General features: G+C 59.2%; 8 protein-coding genes across 8 annotated transcripts; 5 read left to right on the plus strand and 3 right to left on the minus strand.

Moving 5' to 3' along the window:
* Positions 1 to 49: 49 nt before the first annotated feature.
* Positions 50 to 760, minus strand: SPRG_03039 (hypothetical protein). The gene has a single exon (XM_012341620.1). The coding sequence runs from the start codon at positions 636 to 638 to the stop codon at positions 189 to 191; it is 450 nt and encodes a 149-aa protein (XP_012197010.1). The 5' UTR covers positions 639 to 760; the 3' UTR covers positions 50 to 188.
* Positions 761 to 1498: 738 nt separating this feature from the next.
* Positions 1499 to 3025, plus strand: SPRG_03040 (hypothetical protein). Its single transcript, XM_012341621.1, has 5 exons — positions 1499 to 2189; positions 2237 to 2377; positions 2422 to 2493; positions 2538 to 2626; positions 2675 to 3025. The coding sequence occupies exons 1-5, from the start codon at positions 1572 to 1574 to the stop codon at positions 2955 to 2957; spliced, it is 1203 nt and encodes a 400-aa protein (XP_012197011.1). The 5' UTR covers positions 1499 to 1571; the 3' UTR covers positions 2958 to 3025.
* Positions 3026 to 3054: 29 nt separating this feature from the next.
* On the minus strand, positions 3055 to 4229 carry SPRG_03041 (hypothetical protein; the record flags this gene model as incomplete). The annotated part of the gene is made up of 7 exons (XM_012341622.1): positions 4071 to 4229; positions 3952 to 4023; positions 3839 to 3904; positions 3714 to 3785; positions 3446 to 3661; positions 3331 to 3402; positions 3055 to 3284 (listed from the first exon to the last, which is right to left on the minus strand). Exons 1-7 carry the CDS (start codon positions 4210 to 4212, stop codon positions 3055 to 3057), a joined length of 870 nt encoding a protein of 289 aa, XP_012197012.1. The 5' UTR covers positions 4213 to 4229.
* Positions 4230 to 4766: 537 nt separating this feature from the next.
* On the plus strand, positions 4767 to 5191 carry SPRG_03042 (hypothetical protein). The gene has a single exon (XM_012341623.1). It carries the CDS (start codon positions 4801 to 4803, stop codon positions 5143 to 5145), a length of 345 nt encoding a protein of 114 aa, XP_012197013.1. The 5' UTR covers positions 4767 to 4800; the 3' UTR covers positions 5146 to 5191.
* A 1145-nt stretch (positions 5192 to 6336) lies between these two features.
* SPRG_03043 (hypothetical protein) lies at positions 6337 to 6724 on the plus strand. Its single transcript, XM_012341624.1, has one exon. The coding sequence runs from the start codon at positions 6363 to 6365 to the stop codon at positions 6675 to 6677; it is 315 nt and encodes a 104-aa protein (XP_012197014.1). The 5' UTR covers positions 6337 to 6362; the 3' UTR covers positions 6678 to 6724.
* An 860-nt stretch (positions 6725 to 7584) lies between these two features.
* Positions 7585 to 8021, plus strand: SPRG_03044 (hypothetical protein). The gene has a single exon (XM_012341625.1). It carries the CDS (start codon positions 7601 to 7603, stop codon positions 7901 to 7903), a length of 303 nt encoding a protein of 100 aa, XP_012197015.1. The 5' UTR covers positions 7585 to 7600; the 3' UTR covers positions 7904 to 8021.
* Positions 8022 to 8070: 49 nt separating this feature from the next.
* SPRG_03045 (hypothetical protein) lies at positions 8071 to 13396 on the minus strand (the record flags this gene model as incomplete). The annotated part of the gene is made up of 12 exons (XM_012341626.1): positions 8071 to 9223; positions 9266 to 9608; positions 9654 to 10376; positions 10429 to 11137; positions 11184 to 11430; positions 11478 to 11728; positions 11770 to 12513; positions 12558 to 12741; positions 12849 to 12878; positions 12926 to 13026; positions 13072 to 13156; positions 13235 to 13396. The coding sequence occupies 12 exons, from the start codon at positions 13394 to 13396 to the stop codon at positions 8915 to 8917; spliced, it is 3888 nt and encodes a 1295-aa protein (XP_012197016.1). The 3' UTR covers positions 8071 to 8914.
* Positions 13397 to 14952: 1556 nt separating this feature from the next.
* Positions 14953 to 15979, plus strand: SPRG_19460 (hypothetical protein; the record flags this gene model as incomplete). Its single annotated transcript, XM_012341675.1, has 5 exons — positions 14953 to 15117; positions 15166 to 15255; positions 15301 to 15348; positions 15404 to 15431; positions 15483 to 15979. Coding segments are annotated over 5 exons (828 nt in total), but the record flags the coding sequence as incomplete, so codon positions are not given.
* Between the last annotated feature and the right edge of the window lie 137 nt (positions 15980 to 16116).

The raw sequence follows: 16116 nt of genomic DNA on the forward strand, positions 1-16116 counted from the left end.
ATAAGTCAACTCAGATTACGTTGATACTCTTTGCACGAGACGCTCCAATGCCATTGGTCGTCAAAACTACAAAAGCCAATGCGTTCAAGTTGATAATTGGGTTGGGTTACACGTAGCGCGTCATCCTGATGCTGAGAGACGTGGACAATGACGGTGGAGAAGAGAAGGTGTGGAGAATGAATGTAGTGCTACGCAGCAAGGGCAGCTTGTCGATACAGCGCAGTGAGGAGCCATGCCACGGCCAAGATCGTCAAGACCGCCAGTTTGATGAGCGCTGCCACCATGATTTCTTGGTTGGACTCGATCTTGGGCGACAAATTCATGTACGTTGTTGCGGAAGGGCGTGATGCGATCGAGGCGAAGAGACCCATCGCCGACGACCGGCCAAGGCGCAGCAGGCGCTCGGACCGCGTGAGCTTGGGCTCGACCTTGATAACGACGTGCGCGTCAAGCTTCTTCTTCAGCAACCTTTCGTGGACGTCGTACACGCGCTGGCTGTCGTCATCGTCGCCGAGGCTATCGTTGTCGTCGTCCTCGGGCATGAGCAACGGCTCGCGCAGGTACTTTTCGTCCTCGGACGTGGCGGCGCCCCAGGTCATGCTGCGTATGAGCGAGGGGAAGGACGCAATGTCGACCATGCTGCTGCGTCTCTCGTCCGCGGGGTCTCTCGTCTCGGTGCGTGCGTCGGTGGTGGTCGGTATCTTGCCCGCTCCTCGTCGTCCGCTCCCTTGGCCGATCCAAAAGCCGTCGAAAGAAAAGTTGGATCTGATTGCGCCGGAAACCGTTGCGGAACTATCCGGATACGCTGCCGCTTGTTCGCCAGCGTTCCGCCAGAGCGACAGAGGTCATGGAGCTGCTGCATCGACAGCGTGCTACACCCTGCAGTCGGCAACGGAGCGCACGCCCAGGTAGACGCTGAAGGTAAGCATCTCGCTCATGCTGGACATGCATCTGGCCTGGTGCGTGGGTCGATGCCACGAAACAACCAGCGATCACGCTTTATGCAACATGGCCTGGGAAAGGCTAATTGGGGGCAGCGTTCGTGGACTCGCAATAGGCGATGGCAATTGAAGAGACGAGCGTTGACATGGCGATTCTATGCTGGACCTGGCAGGTCCTTGTGCAGCTTCGCGACTGCCATCCTGTCGCTTCGCTGCAGCCGCCTGGATTGCCCAAGCTATGTCCAGACGTCATAGCCAGGTCCGCCTTCTTCCATGGCCTTCTCTGCAACGCAACTCCTTCCCTCTCATGCTAAGCCACGGAAGCGAGCTGACCGAAGTAGTACGTAGTGGCCGGGCAGGCGCTCGGCGGCCACCGGTTCAACATTGTTGAAGCCTGGCGTCGGTGCAGTTTTCGGAAGCGTCTCTATTTTTGCGCCGGACCGTTGCCGCCGCCGTTTTCGCACTGTGTGTGAGAAGGCGGCAACTGTTTGGGACTCTTTTGAGAGACTCTTGGCGGTTATATGCATTCTGAGAGGTCTTTTGAGACAGTAACATCAAGTGTGGGAGGGGTGACCCATTCCCGGCGCCGCAGTTGACGTGGCCAGTCGCGACATCCGCTTCGCCTTCGCCATGGACACGCTGCGCCAGCTCGGCTCGATGGAGCGCATGCGCCGGTCGATGCGGCTCCAGCGCCGCAACTGTCTTCTCTTCGTAAGCATGGGCGTGCTGCTCTGGCTGCACGGCGTCACGGTCGGCCTGGTCTTTGAGGGCCAGAAGGGCCTCCTCAATCGCTTCCTCTGGACCTTTGTCATCTTCCTCCTCCCGCTCATCCTCGTCATGCACACCACGTCGCACACGTGGCGGCGCGTGGCGGCGAGCCTTCTCTTCTTTGAGTTGGGCACTTTCGTCATGTGCTGGAGCAACTCGCTCGCGTGGTACCGCAACCCCAAGAACCTCTTGCCGCTGCCGGATCTCGGCCACGACGTCTTTCCAGAGTGGAAGAACCTCGCGATCAACGAGCACGTGTACCACGAAGAGGCCGAGAAGATCCCAGACATCATCATGGGCATCCTCACGATCACGACGACGATCTTTGCTGGCATGCACCCCGCGCGCTGGAAGATCGTGCAGCGCTTCTTCGTCGTGTACGGCTCGCTGTGCATGATGCGGTCCGTCACCGTCATCTCGACGAGCTTGCCCGACAGCGCTGAAAAGTGCCGGGCCATGACGCCCCTCGGCAACCTCCAGGTACGCTGCCTTCGGCGTCGTATTGGACTCAAGAGGCACGTGGCTAGAGTGGTGCGCACCGCTGGGAAGACATTACGATGCGCGCCGTGCTCGTCCGCAGCCTCAAGTTGCTCGTGCCCGTCGGCGAAGTGACGTGCGGCGACATGGTCTTTAGCGGGCACAGCATGCTCATGGTGCTCTGTGCGATGGTGCGTTCTTCGTTTGAAGCACCCGCCTCATGCTGCTGGCGTAGACGTGGCACACGTACTACAAGTGGGTCCCGGGCTCGATCAACTACATCAAGGTCACGATCTGGCTCATCACGGTAGCTGCTTGCACACTATACCGGTATTCACGCTGTTGTGCCAGATTGCCGGTCTCATCTCGATCGTCTGGGTGCGCATGCACTACACGCTCGACGTCGTGCTGGCGCTCTACTTTACAGTGACGGTCTGGAGGTGCGTCGACGCGCCCTTGCGATCATTATGCCCACGTTTTGGATGTAGCTCGTACCACCGCATTGCCAACGACGTCAAGATTGGCCACCGGTTTTCGATGGTGTGGGTCTTTGACGCGCTCATCATTTACCCCGCGATCGAGTGGATGGAGCGCCCGGACAACGACGAGGTGGTCGAGGTCGCGCGTCCCGTGCCAGTTGTCCACATCGACGACCAAGGCGATGCCAAGGTGTCGCATCCGCAGGACATGGACGCGAAACCGATGACGCCGTCGCCTGTCCGGCGTGGCACCCGGTCGCGCGCCGTGACGCAGCGTTACACAGAGAGCTAGAAGCAGGGTCTTGGGACCGTAGAAGAGACGTCGACTTGTACATTGAATCAACTCAGCATTCGTCGCGACTTATTTAACTCCGTCCTCGGAGGGTTAATCAGCTCGCTGGAAGCGGCACGATCACGTCGGGGGTGCACGGCAGCTGCAGTTGGTGGCACGGCTTTGCTTCGGTGGCAACGACGACGAGCCTTGGGTTGCGCCGGGCGTCGATTTCCTTGAGCTGTGGCAGCGACTGCAGCGACGCGGGCAAAGTCCCGTCAAAGTCATTTTCAAAGAGGTATACGAACCGAAGCGAATGTAGCTGCGCGAGGGACGCGGGGATGGTGCCTAGGACGTCATCCTGGCGCCATGGACGACGAGATGGTAGCGGTACCACTAAAGGCGTTGCTCGAGACGTTGAGAAACGTGAGGGCGCGGCAGTCGCTTAGCGTCGGAGGCAGCGGCCCTGGCGCGTCATGAGCAGTGACCGCAGCAGTTCGGATGTGCACCGTGGAGCAGGTTGTTGCGCACGGAAAGAAACTTCAGCCTCGACAGGCGCCCAATGCGATCCGAGAGACCGCCTGTGAAGCAGTTGGCGCGCAAGTTCAGGCGCGTGAGGTGCACGAGATCGAAAAGCGACTCGGGTAGAGGGCCGTCCAGCGAGTTGTACTCGAGGCGCAGCGACTGCAGGCGCCGGAGACGCCCGATGCTGGCGGGCAGCGCACCTTGCATCGTAGCATCGACATTGGTCGTGGCTCGAAATTGGTCGCTTCGTACCGGTCAAGGCGTTCTGTTGCAGATGCAGTCGTGTGAGGTTCGTGCAGCGAGCAATGCTGGCTGGCAAAGGGCCTAACGTATGTTATATCCACGTCCATCACGCAGTAATCTCATGGACACTGAACCGTGAAGTCGATTGCCGCTTAAATCCAGAGAGGTCAGGCGCTTGGAAAAGGTCGGTGGAAGGCTGCCTGCACACGGGTCATGTCAACAACCAATCTTTGTATGCGGACGCGACCGTCGAGGTTGTTCCGGGCGAGGTTCAGTGAGAGAAGGTACGGCAGCGCCGCAACGGACGGCGATAGGCAGCCTGCCACGTCGGATTACATGATTGCATCAAAATGCAACAAGACATACGTTGACACGTCGTGCTCCGCTTGGGCTGGTCGAGTCGAGTGATATGCCCAAAGGCAACTTGGACGGACGCGGTGTCGAGACAGCAGGATGCGCATGCGTGGATTTCAGCTGGCGCCGCCACCCCGCTCACTTGCTGCCCCATTTTACAGCCAAGAGGCGTAACCGCTATAATAGGATACTAGTATGTCATGAATCTGGTTCGCAGTTGCGAGCCTCGGCTTCGACGGCGACCGTGTTTCTGGCCACGCTTGCAGTTGCTCCTGCGTGCTTGGTATTGGAGTACCGGTAGGAGGTAGGGGGTAGGAGGTTTCACGCTCGGCGTTTGTATGCGGCTGCTTGGCCGAGTGCTATTACTCTCTGACCACAAGGGGGCGGACTTGAAGGCTGGTGTCGATGCCGAAACCATTACAGCGGGGTCGCCCACCCCATCGTCAGGGCTGTGCTTCAATCGACTATGTGTGTGACTCACAGGCCCCACACTGAACGCGTTCCCGTGGTGCGGCACGTTATAACGCCGCTTCTGTATAAAAGGGCGATCAAAACCAAGCAAAGTGGGCGTTATAACAACGGCAATCACGCGCCATGTGTTTGTAGCGCTGCCCATCTGGCTGCCCATAGAGTCCATGGGCACGATTTTACGTGGTGGTCGGCCATCTTCTACCAGTAGATTCGTCACCCACGGTCATTTCCGATTCGGCCTCGTCCCGCGCACCTCCCAACGAACAGGAAGATGCTCGGCGGTTTCTACGCGCACACGATCAGCGAGACCCAGCGCACAACGCCCAAGGAGCGCCTCACGCAGCGCCACGGGCCCGAGGGCCGCCTCCGCACGGGCACGACCGACTCGAACGACTCGTCCATGCACACGCACGGCTCAGGCCCGGACGCGATCTACTACGAGTACAAGCCGTCCTTCCGCTTCTGCCTCGACACGATGGTCGTCGACCTCATCAAGAGCGTCGACGGCGCCAAGCACGTCGCGTCGCCCGAGAAGCCGCGCCGCGTCCACCACGAAGCAGTCGACCTCCAAAAGCCGGTGATGCGCATGGCGTACGCGGGCGGTATCTTCACGTAGACTCTATCCGACGTCTTATATTTATGTAAATTAAAACCATCCTCCGCTTCCCTCGGTCTGGGCATTCGCACTCGCGTTCTTCATCGTTAGCAGACCTCGAACGCACGCCATCGGGGGGAAGGCAAAGAAAACGTTGCGTTCAAGCGACGTGGCGAGCGTGTCGAGTCATCCGATGCGTCTCCCGTGGCCGTCATCCATCGCAGCTATTGGCACATTCGCAGACTCGAATGGGCAACCAATAAGGTGGTCTTCCGAACGACGCAGACCACCAGTACTATTAGCTCCCAGCCGCCTCCAGACCGGCCTCCACACGGCTGCATTTCGGACGCGAGGTCCGTCGCGATGTTCTGACATCGTTCTGCACTCTGCGTGGTATGACGGGTATCGCACGCAAGGCCACAAACGCTTTGGTAAACGAGCTGAAATATGAAGTACAAAATTGTACCAAGGTTCACGTAGATCCTCCTTTCCAATCCAAAACACTAGCTCGGCTCCCGGCGGCCGGCGATGGCGTTGCCGTGGACATGCCATCGCGCACCCATGTGGGCGACTGGTATCCATCGCGCTGTTTACGCTCTGCAAGTGGCGGCAACCGACGCACGCCAGGACGCCGCTGGTTGATAATGCTCCGACGATTTCTTCTGGACAGCGCTCTGGACACAGTTCGACGAGCGGGAAAGTGCAGTCTCCAACGAAAATGTCATTCTATTCAACCAGTCGGTACTAAAATTAGGTAATCGATCACTGTAGGTTACCCCAGGGCGACGTCGAGTGCGAGCCATGTCAGCGCTGACAGACCGTCCAGCACGGCTGCAAAGTCGGCTGCCATGTCGACACGCGCGACAAGCAGCCGACTCTTCCTGTTTCCAACGTCGAGCAACACTTGTGTTGTCTCTGCCGAGAAGACTGCAGGAGGAAACAAGGGGCAATAAAAAAGGGCATGGTCCTTGGAGGAAAGAAGAGGCGACGTCGTCAACTGGTGCAGCAGTGCGCACCGGTACCGTGGAGACCCCTCGCACCAGTGCACCCACTTGGACGTATCACCGCCCAACACTGGTAGAGAAACCTGATGCAACACATGGCGTGGGACGGCCAGCAGCAGTTGCGTCCATATCTTAGTAGGGAATACCCCGCCACCTGGTGAGAGAATCCCCCACCTGAGCACAACCAGCCCATGGCAGTTTTCCATTTCGCTTGACCTTCTCACAGCTTCCGCGATGCTGCGAGCCTTCTACGCCCAAGGGCTGAGCGACCGGCCGCACAAGCTCAAGGACGACCCAGAGCCCATGCGCGCGACACGAGCGGACTCATTCGAGTCGTCTATTGCGACGTACCCGAGCTCGGCCAACGTCCTCCTCCATGCCGACGCCATCCACGAGTACAAGCCGGCCTTCCCGTTCCAAGTCGACGTGCTTGCATCAGCGCTCGCAGAAGGCGTCGACGCGGCGCGTCCTCCGCCGGCGCTGTCCCGTGGCAAGAGCGCGGCGCGGCTGACGACGACACCGTCGTTCAGTCCCGGGATCTTTGTCTAGTTGTTTTTATGCGTGTCGTCAGTCGAGTAAGCTTGTGGGTGTTTTGATTGTGTTTTATTTGCCGCAGCCGAGATTCTCTTTGCGAATGAGTACTCGACGGACAGCCCGAGGCGCCTCTGCGATAGAGGCCAGCAAGCCCCCATCAAGCGCGGGTAATCGTCAAATCGGTGCAGTGAGTGCTGTCGTGTGATACGGCGGCGACAGGCAAAAGCACTTGTTCTCAGATCTCAACGATGTGAGCGGCGTCTTGCCCACATACCACCCTGCACAGGGCTCATTGCGTACAGCCTCCGTCAATGTTCCTTGGCTACTCCGGTGCACCAAGCTACTTTGACCGCAGCGCCCTCTCGGCAGGATCGATTAGTTTACTCTAGTCATGGAGGACGAAGAGCGGTCAGCCCCAACCAATTGCCTCAACCAATTGGCCCCTTGGGTGTGGGTAATCTGATCAGGCCGCAGCGCGTCCAGGCACCCGTCATCCACCGATGCATCATCCACGGACGAGGATGCGTCGTCCGCGGCGCGACCGCTCATCGCTGTGTTTTGTGGCATACGGATCCACGCGAAGATTCAGCGAACCAAAGACACAGAAGACTGAAGACCAAGCAGGTTCCGAAGCCGATGGCACAGAAGCGTGACAGATTCGATTTGCTTGGTCCATGATCGATGGCCTTCGCACTGGACGCAGGTTGGCGCGGAGTAGGCATCCCACCGTGAGTGGAGTAGCTTCGGCCACTTGGTGTGCTGCAAACATGCGCGCGGACCACTGCGTTGAGAGCTTGGGTTGCTACTGCCGCTTCAACCTTGTGCGTCGAACTTGCCATAGCAACCGGACAGAAAACAGCTGGTTTGGAGCACCTACTTTACCGTGATGGCTCGACACCTAGGTCCATTTTCCATTTCTCCCCCTCGAACGCAGCAGTATGATCCGCGGCTTTTACGCTCAAGGCCTCGGCGACCGACCAAAGGACCACCATGCGACCAAGTCGTCGCGCTCCGCCAAGGGGCCGATGCCCGACTTTAGCCTCGCGCGGAATCGATCCTCGGTCACCGACTCGGTCGTCTCGTCCGCAGGCACCGCCGGATCCAGCGACGAGAACAACAAAGCGCTCGAGTACTCGCCGTCGTACCGCTTCAACTTGACGACCATGCTGACGAGCGTCGCCAAGGGCGCGGAGGCGGACGATATGATCCGGCTGCCGCCCCGCATCGGCATCCTCGTGTGAGGATTCTCGCGCCGTCCATCTCATTGTCGTCTTTCTCCTTAGTTGTCTTGTCCATGTTTCTGATAATTTACGAACCCAATCATTCCCCACTAAATCTTGGCTGGTCCTATGTGCCGAGCCTCTCTATAATATGTTGCGTTCATATTGAATCAGAAAACTACCTCGAAGACTTCGCATACATAATATATTTACTAGTATATCTGTGCAGAGGTTAGGTGATGACAAATTCAGGCGAGCACGGATCGTCTTGGAGGACCTTGAACTCGCCATCTCTCGTGTTGTCGGCATCGTCGTTGGCTTGGTGTACGTACGACGGGCGCTTGGCTTCGGCGATCCACTCGGCAAACTCGGCCAGCCAGGCTTGGTCGTCGTCCGCCATGTGCACTGCGACGTAGGCCTCGACAGACCGCAGATCACTGCGCGCCAAATACCCTCGCTCAATGCAGATGGACAAGAGCGACAGCGCATGGGCGCCTAGCAGCCGATGGACGGGCGCCATGTCCAGGACCGGCTCGACCTCCCACAACGAAGCCCCTGCGTCCACGAGCAGCAAGATCACGTCCGGCACGATCGTCGGCGCCAAGCACGCGATGTGCAGCGGCGTCATGCCATCGTGCTTGACTTTCACGTGGCGAGCCGCGTCCGGCGTTGCGAGCAGCGGCCGGAGGACATCCGCGCTGCCACGTCGCGCGGCAAAGTGCAGCGCCGAGCCGCGCCACTCGGCGTTGAGCTCGACACGCGTCGGGATCTGTCCCGAGAGGAGCGGCGTCAAGTACGCGATCACGTCCGCGCAGCGCCCGGCAGCAACCGCGAGGGCGAGGAGCGGGACGTCGGCCCCCTCGGGCGTGAGCTCGGCGCCTGCGTGCAGAAGCTGCCACGTCGCATTGTCGCTGTGCTGCACGGCGTAGTGGATCGGTGCGTACGCAAAGTCGCCGTCCAGAAAAAGCGACGCGCCCACGTGGCGCAGATGCGTCTCGGGGACGTCGAGAACGAGGTCGCCGCACGGCTGCGTCAAGAGATGGTACGTTCCCAGCGCGACGTTGGCGCTCGAGACGTGCGCGACGCTGTCGTTGAAGACGGCGGAGGCGCCGATGGGCAGCGTGTCGGTGCGCCGGTCAATGGGCGATACGTCGTGCACGTGGTTGAGGCCGACGCCCGACTGCAACAGTAGATAGTTGATAATGTCAGCGTTGGCGCCTTCCACGTCGGCCTTGCACGCGACGTGAAGTGCATTGGCATGGGTCGCCGTGGGCGCCGCCAGGTCTGCGCCATAGGCAGACACGAGGTGATTAAGTATCTTTCGCCGCGTCGGCTGCGAGTCTAGTAGCCACATTGGACGGTCCTTTTCGATCCAAGTCGTACCTCGAAGGTGCTCGTAGCTTGCGTCAATGTCGGGCTCGGTGGCGCCGCAAGCAAAGTGTATTGGGAGGTACCCCGACTGACTCGTGTGCACAAGCAGCTCGGACGGAGTCGAAGGACACATGCTGAGGCTGCGCGGACGCAAATGCTTCCAAAGCCCGCGGCAAAGATCGCGTCGAGCTCCACGAGGCGCTTGGCGGCGTCCGACTTGCCTTTGCGCAGGTCGTTGTGCACGCCGGTCGTGACGTCAAACTTGGTCGCGCGGCTGAGGACCATGTCCAGTAGCTCCACGCTGGCGTCGCCGCAGCGCCCGAGACAGAGATAGTGGAGACTAAAGCAGCCAAACCTACGAGCCACTTTGTTTCACGCGTCGCGTCTTGGGAGGACGTACCGATCGCGGATAAACGGATCCGCTCCCCGTTCAAGCAAAAGCTTCGCGGGGCCGCTGTGGCCGTGCAAGAGAGCGAGGTGCAGTGGCGTGCGCCCGAGCTTGCTGCAAGCGTTCATGTCACTACCTGCATTGAGGAGCGCGGTGGTCCACAGCTCAATGACACTTGCCGGGTGCTTTCTCGAGTCGAGGCGGAAGCAGAGGTCGCAGCCGCGAATATTGGCGTGGAGATAGCACGTCGATAGGATCCAGTGCAGTGGGTACGTGCCAAGCTCGCTCGTGACGTTCGGGTCACTGCCTCGCTCGAGGCACTGCGTCGTGTAGCTTGAAATTGTCTCGACGTAGAGGCTGTCGAGAGCCTTGGCGGTCTCAAAAGGGTCGCCCGTTTTGTGGTGCCGCGCCGCAATGAGCGCTTGGACGGCGGGGTCTTGCACGACGCTGGACGAGAAGAGGCTGAACTTGAGCACGGGCGTCCCGGCGGCATTGACCGCGTTCACATCGGCGCCGGCGTCGAGAAGGGCGCGCACCATGTCGTCGTGACCGGCGACGAAGGCTTGCATGAGGCAGGACGAGCCGTCGCGGTCCGCAAGTTGCGCCGAGACGCCGGCGTCGAGCAAGAGCTGCACGAGCGGCGCTTCATTGAGATCGATCGCCATGTGAATCGCCGCCTTGGCCACATACCCAAACCGGCCAAAGTCGAACGGCCGAGAGAGCAAGTCGACGTACCTAAAATCAAAAGACCGAAAGTCGTCGCCTCAGTGGTCTGCGAGGAACGCACCGCGAGGCGATCGTCTTGGTGCGACCGACCGCGTCAAGTTGCGGCTGCGATCCGTCTTCCTCTTCGTCCAAGTACACCTTGAGCTTGGCCTGGACGGTAGCCTCACGTGTTTTGCCCAGTTGGATGAGGTACTGGGCGAGGCTGCGCAGGGCGGTTTGGAGGCCATCGATCGGTGTCGCCTCGATGCGCTGCGTGTCGAGGAGCGCAATGAGCAGCGGCAACACGCCGAGGTGCAGCCCCGCGTTCACAAAGAGGTCCATGTCGTACTCGTCCTGAGACGCTTTTTCATCGAGCAAAAGCGACTTGAGCAACGCGAGGGCGGCCGCAATGTTGTCGAGCGGCGAGTCGCGGCGATGAAACACGTGGAGGACAGCTTCGAGCACTCGCGTGTGGGCGGCCATGGAGGGCGCGAGGGGCTCCAGAAACGGCCAGTGACCAAGCTGGACACCCTCGGGTGTCGGCTCCAGCGGCGCGTCCAACGCTTGCTTGAGCAGCGACTTGCGTCCGTTCGGGAGCAGCGGCAGCGGGCGCAAGATCGCGAGCACTTGGGTGTGCACGTCAAAGTCGGTGATTTCTTTCAGGAACTGAAGCAGCGCAAACGCATGGGTAGCGATGCGCTGCGTGACGCGGTCGCCTGTCACTGGAATCTCCTTGACGACAACCTGCTTTTTGTCTTTGGCGCCCTTCTTCTCCACCGGCGGAGGCGGCTCTACGCATTACAACAGTGGCAATGACTTGAGGGATAGTAGACGTACCGTCTGGGTGCGGCGTCGCGAGAGCGACCCAGTGCGCGTAGCAGCGCGCCAAGGCTGCGACGGCCTGCGCAGCCCACACTTGAGGTTTGGCGCGGATCGGGGGGTGCTCCAGAGGCGAAATACAGCGGTCGTCGAGACCCCAGGAAAACGCCAGTGGGTTCTCAAGCATTATGTCGCCGTCGGCTGCATGGTTGACAATATAATGCACGAGTGGGCCCACGGGGCTTCTCGTCTCGTCCCCACACGCCTAGCGCTGGATGATGGTAATTTTGTTGGATATCGAGGATGTCGTACATCGCAGGCGTCCGTGCTGTGGGTCGAAAGCGGCGCAAGGGCCATCGAGATATACATGACGAAGCTCGAATACTTGACCTGAGCAGACTGCCGGTCGTCATCGCTCGGCACCTCGGAGGGTGCGTCAGTTGCTAGTGGTGTCGACTGGAGTTTAAACTGATCATGCAGCATTGTCAAGAGACACGGGGTGCCAAGGAGGCCAAACTTGGCTCCGTTCTCTTTGTGTTGCACCACCTTGGCCGCGAGGCGCGCTAAACGCGGTAAGTGTCTGTATGCAGCGAGAGGACGCCACCTGCGCGCAGCTGTATCGCGATGTCGGGGATCGCAAAGATGGCTTGGAAGGCGTCGTACTGCATGAGCACATTCTCCTCGAGAAAGAGCGGGCCGTCGCCAGTACAGAGGTGAAGGAGCTTGTCGGCAGCGTTGCGCACCGTAGCGTACAACGCCTTGGTCTTGGCCGCCTTCTCGGCCTTGGCCTTGGCTTGGGCCTCGAGCAGCGCGGGGTCGACTTCTTCGACTGGTGGTGGCGGCGCTTCTTTTGGGGGCTTCTCCTTCCCACTCCCTTTTGCTTTGGCTTTGCCTTTGATGTCGCCGTCGTGGGCGTCGGTCCCCTCGGCCGAGCCCAAAGCTTCGCGCGGATCACGCTCGTCGACGACGAGGAAGTAGAGGAGTGTCGTCAAGAGACCTGTCTGCGTCGCAGCGGCGAGGCTCGGACCGTGCCGCTCGACGAGCCGACCAATGGACGCGAGGACGCTCAAGGCCGTGGCCAGATTTGCAGGCGCCCGGAGCGTTGGCGTCGCGAGAACGGCGACCATAGCGTGGACGGCGTCGGTGACCATCGTCGCGTTTTCAGCGATCGCAAAGTTGGACACAATGTGCACGCGAGCGAGCACAAGCACAACGAGACTGAGGCACTGGCACGTGGCGTCGACGACGTCGGCTTCGATCGTCCCAAGGAACGCGGGCGTCCAGCTCTGGAGCTTCTCGGTGAGGTGCGTCACAAGTCCGTCGGCATAAAGTCGATCCCGCCCGACGTCTACATGTCAGTCAGATGAGTCCAGGCCGTGGTAATCGTCTGACCGCTTTGAGTGAGCCACTCGAGTAGCTGCAGTGCGAGGACGGCAAAGCGGGTCTCACTATGGTGGAGGAAGCTCAAGATGCCTTTGGGTCCGTCTCCAATTGAAAAGAACGTCGCGATGGCTTCGTCGCGCGCGGCTGTGTGCTTGAGAAAGACGAAGAGACCGTTCAGAGCCAAGTACTGCAGCTCCGCGGATGGATTATGGAGTACAGAAGCCAGCTGCTCGATGGGATGCCCAGGGTTAAGAGTGGCGACAGGAGATCCGAGGTCGCTGCGGCCGCACAACACTCGACCATGCTTGTGTAGATCTTGATGGCGGCGATCTACATGCCTTTAAATGATACGATGCAACATTGGCGCGAGACGCGACCTTGGAGTCGTCGCTAAGAGGCATGCTGAGTGTGTTTAGAAAGTATTCGCCGCTATTCCACGGCGATGTGGGCTTCCGCCCTTCCTCGAGCACGTAGAGCACTGGCCATGGCTAGGTTGGAGTCCGAAAACAAGCTAGGATCGTACCGTTCTCAGCGCAGGACAGCGCCGGGTCGCCGGACGCGAGCAGCTTGACAAACATCAGCAGCGTTTGGTGCAAGACCTCGTGTTGCTACAATGCCGTTCATGAAGTGGTGGAAGAAGGTGCAATTTCTGTTGCCTTGGTGCGCGTCAGGAAGGCCATGAGGACGGCAACGCAGCCGCCTTCGCGGAAGAAGCGGCCATCCGTGCCGCAGTACATGATGCCCTCAATCTTTTTCCCCGTGTCTTTGAGTTTCAGAAGCTTCGTCGCACGCTTCCACGCCATTCGAAGCTCCTTCGGGAGCGGCGCTGCTGCCTTTGGCTCCGTCATCTCGCGCCCCTTCCGGCGAAACGACGTATGAAAGCTGCGCGAAATCACCGTTTCGTTGACACTCCCCGCCTTCGTTGAGTTGAGTTCGACGTACATACAATTCGACGAGCAGCAAACACGATTGTGGCGTTCATGAGCACATCGAAGAGGGCGATGAGGAAGGGTCAGTGCAGTCTGGCCCTGCTAAAAGAAGCGCGTGCAACCTTATTTGCACGATGATAATTCTCTTCGATAGTCATTGATGGGTACTGTGTGGCGAGTACTCGAACGTCAACTCACACTTCACCGCTGTGCTACGTTCTCAGCAAGGGGATTCCCTTGGTTCTCAGCATCAGAGGTATCTTTCGCCCGCATTGCTCTTCTGCACGGTCATCTGCAGCATTGCTCTTCTGCGCTCCATCTGCAAAGCCTTGTGCGTAAAAAGAGAGCGCGATGGTCTATTTCTTGTCGATTCATGTCGTGATCGAGCAAGTTGCCACGCATGACATGCGTGTCTGCCCTCGCGGAGTAACTTCAACGTGCCCGTGGATCTTTTGAAAATGCACCAATCCCAGCGCGTTTCCAAATTCATTTTGGCCAATAAATTGTCGCGAGGGTCCCATTCTAAAAGTTTCCGAGCCAAAGCGATGCCAAACTTCCTGCTCTTGGACCTCGCGGCAGTCCCGGAGCACGCGCGGGACCGCCTTCGAGAAGCCCGGGTGGCCATCATCCCCCTCATGTACCTATCTCTCTCCTCTCATACAGCACGAAAATCATGGGTCTCAGGCCCCACGGCGATGGCGTTGCGCTCCGGAAGGGCATGTTCAAGCACCCGTTCCGCGGGGCGACGGCGCGGGAGCGAGCGCATCTCAAGCTCTTGGGGCGTTGCCACTGCCACCTCGAAACGATTGCAGTGGGGGGAACATTGCTGACGCGACTCACCGACACGAGCGCGCAAGGAACCTACGTCGACCGCGTCCTCTTGCGTGCGATGCCCGATCCTCGAGCATGGAGCGCCGTACCTCATGCATCCACAACGCATAGAGCACGGAGATACGCACATCCTATCGGAGGGCGAGCGCATCATACTCTTGGGCCATCGACCATTCGAGTTGGCGTACGTACGGGCATATCGAGGCCTATTGACGCGATATTGCGGCGTAGGTATATCTTCCGCAGCATCCCCGACGATGTCTTCTACAATTTCAGCCGGCCCGATCCCGCGACGATCCAGTCGTACGATGTGAACGCGCTCGCCGCTGCGACGTGGCCCTACGCTCGAAGCTGCCTCGTGGGCCCTACCAAGGACATGCACGACACGGTCATGGCGTAGCATAGCCGTCTGCGGCCCAACCCTTTGAATTCCATGCGCCAACTTGAGCCATCGCATGTTGCACGTCAAAGACGCTGCGTTGTTTGATACGTCGTCGTGGTGTGAGCAGACGAACTCGTCCCCGCGGCTCTGTGACTTGCGTTGGTGCTTCGACACGGCGTTACTTGTGTGGCATTTGTACGTCATACGTTATCGGATTTGTTCTCGGTAACCGTGCCCATCACCGCTTTTAGCCCGGTCGAAGATGCGCGAGACACTGCCTCCGCGAGGAAGCGGGTCATCCTCGGACCCCGCCGACCAGGACGAACCCGATGATGATGAAACGAGCGATCGCCTCTTTGGGATCGACTCGAGTCTCCTACTCAAAAGCTATCTTCCAAGCACGGTGGCGACCGGAAAGGAGTCACAAGTAAGTAGCGTTGTGCTCTGAGATGATCATGAGACCCCTGCTGCGTAGCTGGCTAGCTTCCGACAGCCCAACGTGCGTCATCAGCCAAGCGCTGCACCAACACCCTTACACCGGGCACCAAGCCTCGTCGCTGCTACGGTGCGCCCCTAACGAGTACTGAGAGCTATGAAAGTGCTGTTCTAGCCAAGACAGTCGTTCTTTGAAGCAGTTCTACGGAACAAACTACGCAAGGTATGGTCTTCGTAAAATATCCAATGAGGGAACGATGAGACAATATACTATCTAGAGCTCGAATGAGGTTCTTCCGAGCACATGTCTGTATACTTCTCGCGGCTAGCGTCAGCTCATGTCTCCGAATCATGTAGTAGATGCGCGTGTCGAGGCGAGCCCGCAAGGGGCTGATGAAGCCCCAAAAAAGCCTCGGCCGGCGTCGACTGGCGCCTGCGGCACAAATCGGTCGGCGCGAAAATCCTCTCAGGGCATTACACGTCAGCCGCTGGCAATGGCGACGAGCCCCAGCGGCGACATTACGCCGTCGTTGGGAGGAGTTCGTATGCAGCAGTTCATGGTGCTGCCAACTGGGGGACCACCAAACCAGCGCCTCGCCGAGAAGATCGAGTCGATTGAAGCGTACATGAGAGAGAACGACATGCGGCGCATGCAGTCATTATTGACGCCGCGCAAGTCAAGGCACAGCAAGTTCGATCACCTCTTCAACCTGAGAGAGAGCCAATGCCCATCGCCTGTGGCTCACCCGCGTCCGAACAAGCCGCCCGTGATTCAACTGGCGATGTGGGGAGCAGAGTCACGCACTCCTGTGCGGTCCAATCTCAACAAAGACATGCTCGTGCCCAAGGCCCCCTTCTCCGCACGGAAGCCACGGCCGATGGTATAGTACTGTGTCTAGCGGTAGCATCATCCTGTTTTGCGTGAGTATCAGTAACAATAACCCACTCGTTTTCCCATACCTTGCGAGGCATAATAATCAATCAATCAAAC

The sequence above is a fragment of the Saprolegnia parasitica genome (genome assembly GCF_000151545.1).
Source record: "Saprolegnia parasitica CBS 223.65 unplaced genomic scaffold supercont2.7, whole genome shotgun sequence".
Classification (NCBI taxonomy): domain Eukaryota; phylum Oomycota; class Saprolegniomycetes; order Saprolegniales; family Saprolegniaceae; genus Saprolegnia; species Saprolegnia parasitica.